At 56.9% G+C, this 10,796-nt stretch overlaps 1 protein-coding gene across 1 annotated transcript; it reads right to left on the bottom strand.

The window, feature by feature from the left end:
- Positions 1-4,753: 4,753 nt before the first annotated feature.
- LOC134413647 (serine/threonine-protein kinase pim-1-like) lies at positions 4,754-10,333 on the bottom strand (the record flags this gene model as incomplete). The annotated part of the gene is made up of 10 exons (XM_063147709.1): positions 4,754-5,488; positions 5,947-6,060; positions 6,241-6,400; positions 6,669-7,569; positions 7,759-7,908; positions 8,157-8,336; positions 8,970-9,336; positions 9,534-9,584; positions 9,704-10,065; positions 10,156-10,333. Coding segments are annotated over 6 exons (1,245 nt in total), but the record flags the coding sequence as incomplete, so codon positions are not given.
- Between the last annotated feature and the right edge of the window lie 463 nt (positions 10,334-10,796).

Below are 10,796 nucleotides of genomic sequence, written 5' to 3'. Positions count from 1 at the left end.
GGGGTGCCTATGGCAAGGGAACAGCACCAGGCACTGCAGGAACCTGCAGACAATTCCTGCAGCACTTGTAGGATGATCCTGCTCCCCAAGGGATGCTCCCGTGGTGCCAAGTCAGGAACTGCAATGGGGAGTGGGGCCAGAGAGGAAAGGGCAAGCAGGGATGGGCTGTTTGCAGGGGAGGGAAGGGGAGGGGGCAATGGGAAGACATTTGTATCAGGACGAGTAAAGAAATCAAAGGTGAAGCCAAGGAAATGCTCAGGGCAGTTTGGGGGTGGCTGCCAAGCAGCCCTGGCTCTGAGCAACAGCACCTGCAGTGGGACAGGAAACTCGCAGCTGATGGGAACAAACTTTCTGGCTGACTGCAGAGGCCAGGACAAAGCTGACTGGTTTCCCTGCTGTCCCCCAGCTCTTGCTGGCCCCAGGGGCTGATGGCATTTGTGCTCCCTCAGGTTCCTGTCCCCACACCAACAGCATGGGGGTGCTCCCTCTGCTCTGTGCAATGCAAACAGGGGCTGCTGAGCCAGTGCTGCCGTGTCTGTGCCTGCAAGGATGGGGCACCTTTGTAAGCTGGGGCAGAAGCCAGGGCTGCAGAGGGGGGATGTTGTTGGCAGCTCCATGAGGACGCTCTGGGACACTGTCCTGGGCTGTGCAGCGCACTGGGGATGGATCAGCCCCTGCTCTGCTGCTCCTTCCCTTCTGCCCCAGGGCCCTTGCAGAGCACCAGCTGTTGCTGTCCTCAGCTGCCATGGCAACCCTCAGGACAAAGTGGTGCCAGGGCTGTTCCAGGTACAATTGCAGTGACACTCGGTGCCACCAGGTGCCATGGCAATGGCCACGGGGACCCATTCCTTGGTTTGGGGCCATGGCAAGCAATGCCCGGAGCCATTGTGATGGTTGGTGGCCATGGAAAGCTGCCCTGGGCCCTTGCTCAGGGCTGGTGTCAGTGCCCAGAGCCAGAGGGGATCCCTTGCGTGGGGCTGTGCCATGGCCACCTGCCCTGTGCCGCACTGGCCGCTCAGGCACCAGGAACCAGCAGCCAGCGGCACTGCCAGGGCCAAAGCCAGGTCAGCCAGACAGAAAGGGGCAGGGCTGGGCACTGTTTCCATGGCAACTGGCACTGGGGGGGACACCTGGGTCACCTGGCCTGGCAGTTGCCATGGAAACCCCTGGCAGGCACTGAGGGCACAGCCCCTGGCACTGAGACACTGCTGGGCCGGGTGATGGGCACAGGGCTGAGCACGCAGAGATGGTTTTGTTCTTGCTGAGCTGCAGCACAGCCAAGGCCTGTCCTGCCCCTCGTCAGCCACGCTGGGGAGGGGCTGGGGCTGCGGGGGAGCTGGGCAGGGGACACAGCCAGGACAGGGGACCCCAACTGACCCCAGGCATACCCCAGACCAGAGCACATCATGCTCAGGGTGTGAAGGGGGGAACAAGGAGGAAAGGGGGAATTTTGGAGGGAGGGCTTTTGCCTTCCCAGGTAACACTTAAGGCAAGAGGGGGCCTTGTTTCACCAGTGGGCAGGGTCACTACCAAAGACACAGACACCAACTTGTAGAATTGTGTCATTTATATCATGCACAGCTGCAAAGATTTACAAAAGGATAAGCTCAGCAAAGCATATAATCACTAGCAAAGAATTACAAAAGAAGTTCAGCAATCCATCATAAGCCATCATTACATTTTGATGACCAATCCCTTGGTGAAACACTAGAGGTGTTTGTGGCAGACAAAGATTCTGGCTGACTATCAAGGTACACCTTTACAGACATCAGTAGTACTTTAGTGACACCGTTCTTCATTCTTTTTTCTCAATCTCATTCCAATTAGGAACAAGAATTCTGTTGTCCATGGAGCTGGCACCTTTTTAATTCCAGAATAATGCCCCCAGGCCCTTTGCTGTTCAGCTTTACCATGCTGTCTGTGGCTAACAAGGCTTGGGGGGCCCTTTCCCCTCTGGCTGGAAGGGGCCGGGTCCCAGTCCCTGAGGGGCACCCAGGCTCCTGGATGGAATTCCTGTGCAAGTCCCTCAGTGTCACAGCAGCCTTCACATGGAGCCCCGTGAATCAGAGCATTTTCCAAAGGGGCCCTTGGGGCAAACAGGGAGATCTGGTCTGGCAGGATGTGTAAAACAATCTCCTGTCAGATCTCCTTGCTCTCACACAGAATCCTTGGCTGCAGGGACACATTCCCATTGTTCCTGCCCAGGTTTCAGGACTCAGAGTTGTCTTTCCTAGGAGCTGCTCCTTCAGCTGCCTTGGGAGGGCCATTTGGCCTCTGGACCCACACTCTGACTCCATTATTAGGGCTGCTGGATCCAAACCCTTTATCTCCACAAACGGTGGTGATTGGAGCTGGGTCTGCTTTGTTTTCATTTTCAAAATTCCAATATCAATAATTGTGCTACCCTGTCATGGGGTTGAATAATCCAATCTTGTTCATTATTGTTTAACAGAATTACTGTAATTTCTCCTGGATATTCTGCATCAATTCCACCTGCCATGACAGGAACACTTTGCAAGGCCAAGCTGCAAGTGAGCAGTTACCAAAGCAAAGTGTCCTGGAGGAATCTGAATTCCTGTTTCAGAATTGACAGCTCTCATTTGTTTTGAATTTATCCTAATGAATTCCAATGCATGAAGGGCCAGCCCTGCAGCCTCTGGGCTGGCCCTGCCAGGGACCATCACAGCCAGAACAATTTCTCAGGCAGTCCAAGTCTCACTGCCCATGGTTGGATTTGCAAATTGGGGGCAGCCGTGCACAGCCAGGGGGTTTCCATTTCCCCAGTGGGCCATTGTTAAGGGCATGGAGCACATCTGGGAGATGGGTTCTCCATGGGCAAAGGTTCCCATCTCCTCATTTTTCCAACTGTTCTTTTAAACAACCCCTTCACCCTTTCAACCAATCCTGCAGCTTGTGCATAGTCTGGTACATGAAAAACCCTGCAGGCAAAATCACTGTATTTTTCACAGGAACAGACAAAGCACTCTGCATCACAGTATAAGCAAACCCTGTAAAAATAGCCAATTTCATCCCTTCCTCCCTTTTTCATTGTATACGATCTCACAAAATTGACCACTGACACTAGGGTCCTGGCCAATCCTGTTCTGTAGGGTATTTAGTGTTACATCCCTGAGCAGCCAAAGATACCAAATTATTATTGTCAGCACTATTTCATATTATTCCCATTTTTTATGTATGTATTGATATAGACATATCAAAATATAGATACATATTAAAATATATAAATACATATGTAAATATATATATAAATGTCTTAACCTATAAATAGGTATATAATGATACAATATATCAATATTTCACTTGCACAAATGCATCTGAGCTCAAGATTAAAACCTCTTCTGTTGCTCCATGTGCGAGCATTCCAACAATAATTGCTCCTTCTGAGGGTGCTGTTTCCTATGTACTCTCAACAAATTTATCTTTGTCTGCCCAAAACCACAAGGTCTTTTCCTTTTCCATGTGCAATTTTTGGATGCATTTGAAGACATCCAGGGGCGCAGCTTCTTTTACCCGACTGCCCCACTGCTCCCACACGGGGCTCTGACCTCAGCCCACTCCAGAGCCAGGGAACTCCAGGGAAGGGCTCCCCAGCTGGGAATTTCTGATGGGACTGATTCCTCACATTTACATTGAACAAGTGACATTTTGTTGGCATCTGGCCAGACTGTGCCAGTTTTGTTTTACCAGTGTGCAAAATCAGCACCAGAGACACACAGTCCAACTGAAGAAATCAGTGTCATTTCCTGCAGTTCAGAGCTGAAAAGAATCACAAAAGGAGCAGCTCAGCAATGCACCCAACCATCCCCACCAAAGATTGCAGCAGTGATTAAGAAAGATCCAGCAGCATTTACCCTCAGCCTTTACCATCCCCCAGATCCACACAGCAGCTGGGGAAGCTGTCACAGCCAAGGGCTGCAGAGCCACTCCTGGGCACTGGGAATTCCTGCAGGTGCCTCCAGCCACAGGTGAGGCTCCAACCCCGCTGGGAGAGGGCCCAGCTCTGACAGTGCTGAATGAACAAACTGACAGCACTGCTAGTGTGGCAACATCTGCTTTCATCCTCGTCTTGGGTCCCTCCCAAAGCCTGGCCAGGGCTCAAGGAGGAACTGAGGGAGGTGACTTTCACCATACAGCCCCAAACAAGGCCAGATGTCAGATTTCATGGCCTTGTCTGGCTTCTAAATACACAAAGGTCAATCCATGTTTCACTAAGGAGTGGCTACATCTACCACAGTGCTAATCACCATGCATATTTCATTAGGGAGCAGATACAAAGATAACCTTTGCTTGGAAGGTTCATCCAGAGGCCACCTTTGGCTCAGGGCCTGCTGTCCAGGCCTCACTCAGGGCTGCTGTCCAGGCCTTGGCACTTCAGGGATGTGCTTTAGTGCTGGGCTTGGCACTGCTGGGTGCCCGGCTGCACTGGGTGAGCTCAGAGGGCTTTTCCAACAGCAAGCATTCTGTGATTCCATGATTCTATCCACTGCATTCAGCTGGGGCTATTTTAGCAGCATTACTTTGCTCCAAATATCTCCTCTTGCCCAGCTCCTGTGGCCTGAGGCTTCAGCTCCTTCAGTTCCTGGTGCTGAGCTGCTCATGCTGAACGAGACGGCTCGGAGAGAAGAACACAGTCCATGCAATTCCTTCTGGGACACGGAGAGGGGAGGCTATGCAAACAGGAGCATTGTTTGCTGTGGCCTCCTCTCTGCCCTTCACGCCTTTCAGCGCTTTGAACCAGCCAAGAGCTTTCTCCAAGAGTGCAATGGAGCAGCTGTTCCTGCTCCCGGGCCTGGCTCTCTCCAGTCTCTGCCCTTGCCTGGTTCTGTCCCTCTTGCTGTGCCCTCTGTTCCCCCAGGGCTCGCTGGCTGCTGCCCAGGACTGTGGCACTGGCACAGATCCAGTGCTCCAGAGCCTCCTTTCTGTGCCCTTGCAGCTGCCTGGGCACAGCAGCCTTTTCCATCTGGAAGCTCCCCATGGACAGGGAGTGCCCAGCTCCGTTCCTTCCACAGCCTCCAGGAGCCCAGGGCTGCCATCTCCCCCCACACTGGGGGCTCCCAGGTGCCTCAGGCTGCTGTGACACCGCTGCACACGGGAGGGAAGAGGGGCAGGGGCTGTGCTCCAAGTCAGCTCCATGTGCTGCTGCTGCTGCTGCTGCTGCTGCTGTGGGGTCATTTGTGCAGCCCTGGCCCAGAGTCAGGGATCAGATCCTGCCAGTCTCTTCCAGCCCTGGCTGCTCAGAGTTTGGGCCTTGGAGCCTCAGGTGGCCAAAGGCAGCTGCTGCTGGTCCCTCTGTGTGCCTCTGTTCAGCAGTGCTGCTCCATCAGTCTGTGCCCAGCAATGGGGAAAAGCCTCAGCCCTGCCGGGCCAAGGGCTGCCGGGCTCTGCCTGAGCAGCTCAGCCAGCAGGAAGGGAGCTGCTCCACACGGGAACCAGGAGCAAAAGACATTCCTTTTGTAGGACATGTTTTCTATTGAAAGGAAAAAAAAAGGAAAAAGGGAAAAAAATTGACAAATTGTAAAAGATAAGAATAAAATCCAAGTGTTAGTGAAAAAACATAACATACAGTTAATGAAAAAAAAACATAAATGCCAAGTTACATTCTTTGCATTAACAGGTATATGATCTTTTTAAAATGAGAACTCAGTTATTTCCATTGTAAATGTGCTGATGGCATGGATCCATCTTTGTGACCTCAAAAGCCTCTTAAAAGATTTTGGGCTTTGTTTCCAACACTGGTATTTGAAATTGTGCTCGAAGCAAGAGGAAATTGCTTTGTGCCCTTCCAGCTCCAAGCAGGACGGGGAATGGAAACTCTGTCAAACCCCAAATCCTTTAGAAGATGACCTTCCTTCTCACCCTGCGAATGAGCTGCACATTCCTTTTGAAACTGTCAGGGATTTCTTAGAGACATAAAGTCCCACTTACAGCTTTTTCCTCTGGTTTGGAAGTGCAGAAGGGCAGTTCTCCATCCATCAGCTCCAGACTGCACTGCCTCAGGAGCACGGCCCACTCGCCAGCTTTGGCCCACTCGTGGCACTGCTAGAGGAGGAAGAAAGTGCAATTGCACAATTCCAGCCAATAAAGAAGAAAGAATGGGACAGACAAAACACCCTGTACAGATCCAGGCATTCAGCTGGGACTGTGGAGAGTTTGGGTCCTTGCCAGTTGGATGTGTGACCCCAGCTGCAATCTCTGGGCCTGCAGCAGAGTCTCACTCACCTGCCAAAGCAGAAAGCTCAGGTGCTGTGCTCGCAATGGGCTCATCTGATGCAGAGCTGTCAGAGCAATGTGAGGGCAGAGCCAGCCCAGCTGGGCTCAGGGCTGAGCCCAGCAGAGCCCTGGCAGAGCCCAGAGCAGCCTCAGCACCCGCAGAGCCTGGCTGCAAGGAGAGAAAGCAGAAACCGCCCGTCAGCTGAGGGCTCCTGTGCCCTTGTGCCAAGGCCTGCGGTGCCCAGGCCATGCTGGCTGTGCCCAGAGCTGCCCATCCCTGCCTTTGGCAGCAGAGCAGGAGGGCAGCACATGTGCCCAGCCTGCAGCCAGCCACGGCACATCCAGCCCTCAGCAGCTGCCCAGAGCAGGATGCTCCTGTGCTCGCTGCCAGCTCCCAAAAGCTCTGATCCCACTCTGCCAAGCACACAGGGACCCACCTCACTCCAGCCACGGCTGAAAGAAAAGCTGCTCCCAAACCATGTCCTCAGCCTTCTCCAAGGGCACGGCCCATCCACGCCACAGCTGCTCCCAAGCACTTCCCCATCCACACTGGACCACCTGGAACGCTTCCTCTGGAAAAACAAACAACACATTATTGAAAAGAGATTAGAGACAAAAAGAGAAAACAAGAAAAACAGTAAAAACTCCCATCTCTGTCAGGGCCTTGAGGAAGGCCAAACCCCCACATGATAGGGAAAAACCCATCCATGGGTGAGGGAAGCCCACACTTTCTCTCTTCCCCCCCTGCACTGCCCCCTAAAATCGCGGTGACCCCAAAGCAAACAAGGGCAGTGGAGAAGCCCAAGCCCTTCCTTGCCTGTACAGCAAAGCAGCCCCTGCACAAGTTCTGGAGTCCCACCTCTGCTCCCACCATGGGGCTTTGTTTGTGTCGGGCTGGCTGCCCCAGCCCCAGCCCGGGGCATGGTGGGTGCTGGGGGCTGTTGGCAGGGCCAGGAGCCCACTCCCATTTCGTACCCACCCCAGGCCATGCCCCAGCCCTGCCAAAAGCAGCTGGGCAGCCACTGAAGAATGAGCTGCATCTGCCCCAGCAAAGGGGAAGCCTTTGGTTCCCAGCCAGGCTGGGCAATGCCCAAATCTGAGAACATCCCCCTGCATGTGGACTCATCTGCAAATTCACTGTGGAGCCTGGCTTTGAAGAAGGTGCCAGAATCAAAGTCCATCATCTTCAGCTGGCCAGGCTGAGGAAGAGCTTGTCATCCTTGGTGTCATCCTCACTCTCTCCAACAGCAGCAGCCCCACCTGGTACAGCTTCTCCAGGGGCTCCTTCTCCTTCCCTGGGGGCAGATCAGGCTCTCAGGGCTCTGCCCAGGGCCCCAGCTGTCAGGGAACCAGAACAAGCAAAACCAGCTGGGATGGCGCCCACCAGTGCTGGGCAGAGCAGCTCAGGTCCAGCACAAGGTCTGTGTGTTCCCATCCCATGAGCCCGATGCAGTGGCACAGGCAACACAAAAAGGGCTGGGTTCCTTTGCTTCTGATTGCCAAGGCATGTGTGGAGCTGGAACTTACCAGGGCCCTGGATCAAAGTGTGCCTGTGGCTCTCTCCCTTCTTCTAGGGCAGATGAATATCCTTCATCCAAGGATGACAGAACAGCTCTTCTAATGAGGGCCTTTCCAAGTCCAGCATGGATAAACACTGCCTGATCAGATCTTGGCACTCTGGGAAGAGAAACCAGAAACCACCAGTTAGTTGGAGAAGGCTCCTATTGGCTTTGCCCCACCATTCCCATGCCCAGGCCATGCTGGATGTGCTCAAAGCTCGGCCTGAACTTTCCCATCAACTCCCTGTTTTGGAGGAGAGCAGGACATGTGCCACCTCCTCAGCAGCTGCCAGTGCAGGATGCCCACAAGCCCGCTGCTGTCTCCCAGCACTGGAATTCCCCACAAGCCCAGAGATGAGGATCCACCTTGAGAGAGCCGTTGTGGCAGCGAGAGCTGATGGTCCCAGCTGATGTTCTGGCCCCTCCTGAAAGGGTGCTCCCCGCAGACCATCTGGTGCAGCAGGATGCCCAGGGACCAGATGGTAGCTGGCTTGCCATAGTACCGGCCAAAGTGGGTCCATTCCGGGGGGCTGTATGACCGTGTTCCTATGGAATACAGATGGAGTTCATCAGGGGGATGCTGCTGCTCCCAGAGCCTGGCCCCAGCATCCCTGGGCATGTGGGGGCTGCCTCAGTGGCACACAGGGTGAGCACTGCCCTCTCACCAGCACCTGGGACTTGTGTACAGACTTGGGGTTGGAAAAGAAGCCACTGGTGTTTCAAGGGGGCAGTGGAAGCCCTGGCAAGTCCTGACCATAACAAGGAAGAACCCACCCAGTGCTGGGAAAAACCATGCTCTCATCCTCCCTGCCTGCATTGCCCCAAAAAACATTATGAACCCCAACAGACCAGGTGAGTGGAGCAGTCCAAGCCCTTTCTCACCTGCACACCAAACCGGCTGGGCACCGGTTCCAGTCCCCCCTCTCTGCTACTCCCACCCATGGGTGTTTTTGTTGGGCTGGCTGCCCCAGCACCAGTTCTGGGCAGAGTGGGGGGCAAAGGCTGCCAGCAGGGCTGGAAGATGGCTACCCACTCAGCCCTGAGTTTCAAAAGAAACTCAGCTGAAGACTCAGTGCCATGAAAGGCCACAAAAGAGAGAATCCCTGCTGCCACAGCCAGCTTGGGCTGGGAGATGTTGGGTCATGAGATGCTGGGCCCAGGAGCCCTGTGTGGGCTCACCTGCAAAGTGAGTGTAGGCTGTGTCTTGCAGGTAGGTGCCACAGCCAAAGTCAATTACTTTGGCCTGCCCAGTGTCCAGATCAACCAGGATGTTCCCTGGTTTGATGTCGCGGTGCAGGACCCCACAGCTGGTGCAGTGCCGCACGGCCTCCAGCACCTGGCGGAACAGCTCCCGCGCCTCCTCCTCGGGCAGGAACCGCCGTGCCCGAATGAAACGATGCAGGTCCTGACACCGCTTTGGCCGCTCCAGCACCATCAAGATGTCCTTGGGGAGCTCAAGCCACTCCAGCAGCTGGACCACACCAGGGAAGCCAGTGGACACCTTGGCCAGCAGCACGATCTCCAGGGGTGCGCTGGTGCCGTCGGGCTGCGGGAGGAGCACAATGCCATCAGTGGGGCTGATGCCGTGTTGGGGCTCGTGAAACCCTCAGCCAGCCAGGGATGCTCTGTGCCCTGCGCTGGCCCCACGCCCGCTCTCCCTCGGGGTGTCCTGGCGGCTCCCACCCTGCCGGGCCTCGGCTCATCCCCGGCCGGCAGCCCCGGCTGCTGGCCCCGCTCACTCACCAGCTCGCCCCAGTGCAGGACGCGGTTGCGTGGCACCCTTTTGATGGCCACCTGCAAGTCAAGGGGAGCAGCGGGCTCAGCTCGCCGCCTGCCCTGCCCAGCCCCATCCTCTGCCCTTCTCCTCCTCCTCCTCCTCCTCCTCCGCCCACTCCTCCTTGTCCGCCGCTCACCGGGGCGCCGTCCGAGAGCCGCGTGGCCGCGAAGACGCTGCCGAAGCCGCCGCGCCCCAGCAGCGAACCCAGCCTGTACTGCTCCTTCAGGCCCTGCTGCGTCTTCCCTGCGGGCGGGACGCGGCTGTCAGCGCTCGGCCCGGGGCCAGCCACGGCCCCCGAGCGCCCCTCACCCGCCCCGGGCCGGCCATGCCCAGGCGTTCGCTCTTCGGAACGCGGCACGGGAGGTTCGGTGCCGGCGGCCGCGCTGCCGAGGGGGGGAGCTCGGGCCGGGGAAGCCGCAGCGGAGGCGGCGGGAGCGGCCGCGCCGCGTGTGTGCTCCGCGGGCCCCGGGAGGAGCCGGGGCCGGAGTCGGGGCCGGGGACGGGGCCGGGGCCGGGGTCGGGGCCGGGGCCGGGGCCGGGGCTGGGGTCGGGACTGGAGCCTGCGTCGGGTCCGGGGCTGGGCTCGGGCCAGGCGGAGCCGAAGGGCGGCGATGCCGCCCCCGCACCAGGCACTGATGCCCGCCCAACAGCGCCACCGCCAGTACTGCCAGAGCCGGGCGGAGGCGAGACCGCGGCGGGACGGCCGGGGCCGGGCACGGGGCAGCCCCGCCTGGGGGCGGGGCCGGGCCGAGGGCATGGCCCAGCCCGGCAGGGGAGAGGGAGGCTGGGAGAGGAGAGGGACGTCGGGCAAGGGACCCCGAGAGAAGGGTGCCAGACAGCGGGAAAGGGAGAGAGGAGAAAGAAAGAGAAAGAGTGTTGGAGAATATCTGCTTTTGCTGCCGCCGCTGCCGCTGCCGCCGCTGCCGCTGCTGCAACTGAAGCACCGGGGCCGTTCGTCCCCGTGTCCGTTCCCCGCTCGCCCCACGAGCCCCACGTTCGAGCCCCGCGCGCCCCGGGGACAGCCCCTCCGTCTGCCCAAACACGGGAACTTTGCAGCGCTGAGCCCAGATGCAGAGCCTTGACTCCTGCACACTGGCACAGCGATCCCCTCGCTTGCTGCTGGGCATTGTCCTTGCTGAGGGTCAAACACTGTCGGGCCACCTTCCCTTGGTGTAGGATTCCTACCTGACCCAAGCACCACACTTACATCTCCAGTGTTGCTTTCCAGT

Source organism: Melospiza melodia, unplaced genomic scaffold (genome assembly GCF_035770615.1).
Source record: "Melospiza melodia melodia isolate bMelMel2 unplaced genomic scaffold, bMelMel2.pri scaffold_47, whole genome shotgun sequence".
NCBI classification, from domain to species: Eukaryota; Metazoa; Chordata; class Aves; order Passeriformes; family Passerellidae; genus Melospiza; species Melospiza melodia.
Note: the sequence above shows the minus strand (reverse complement) of the source record. Positions and strands in the feature narration are given on the sequence as shown.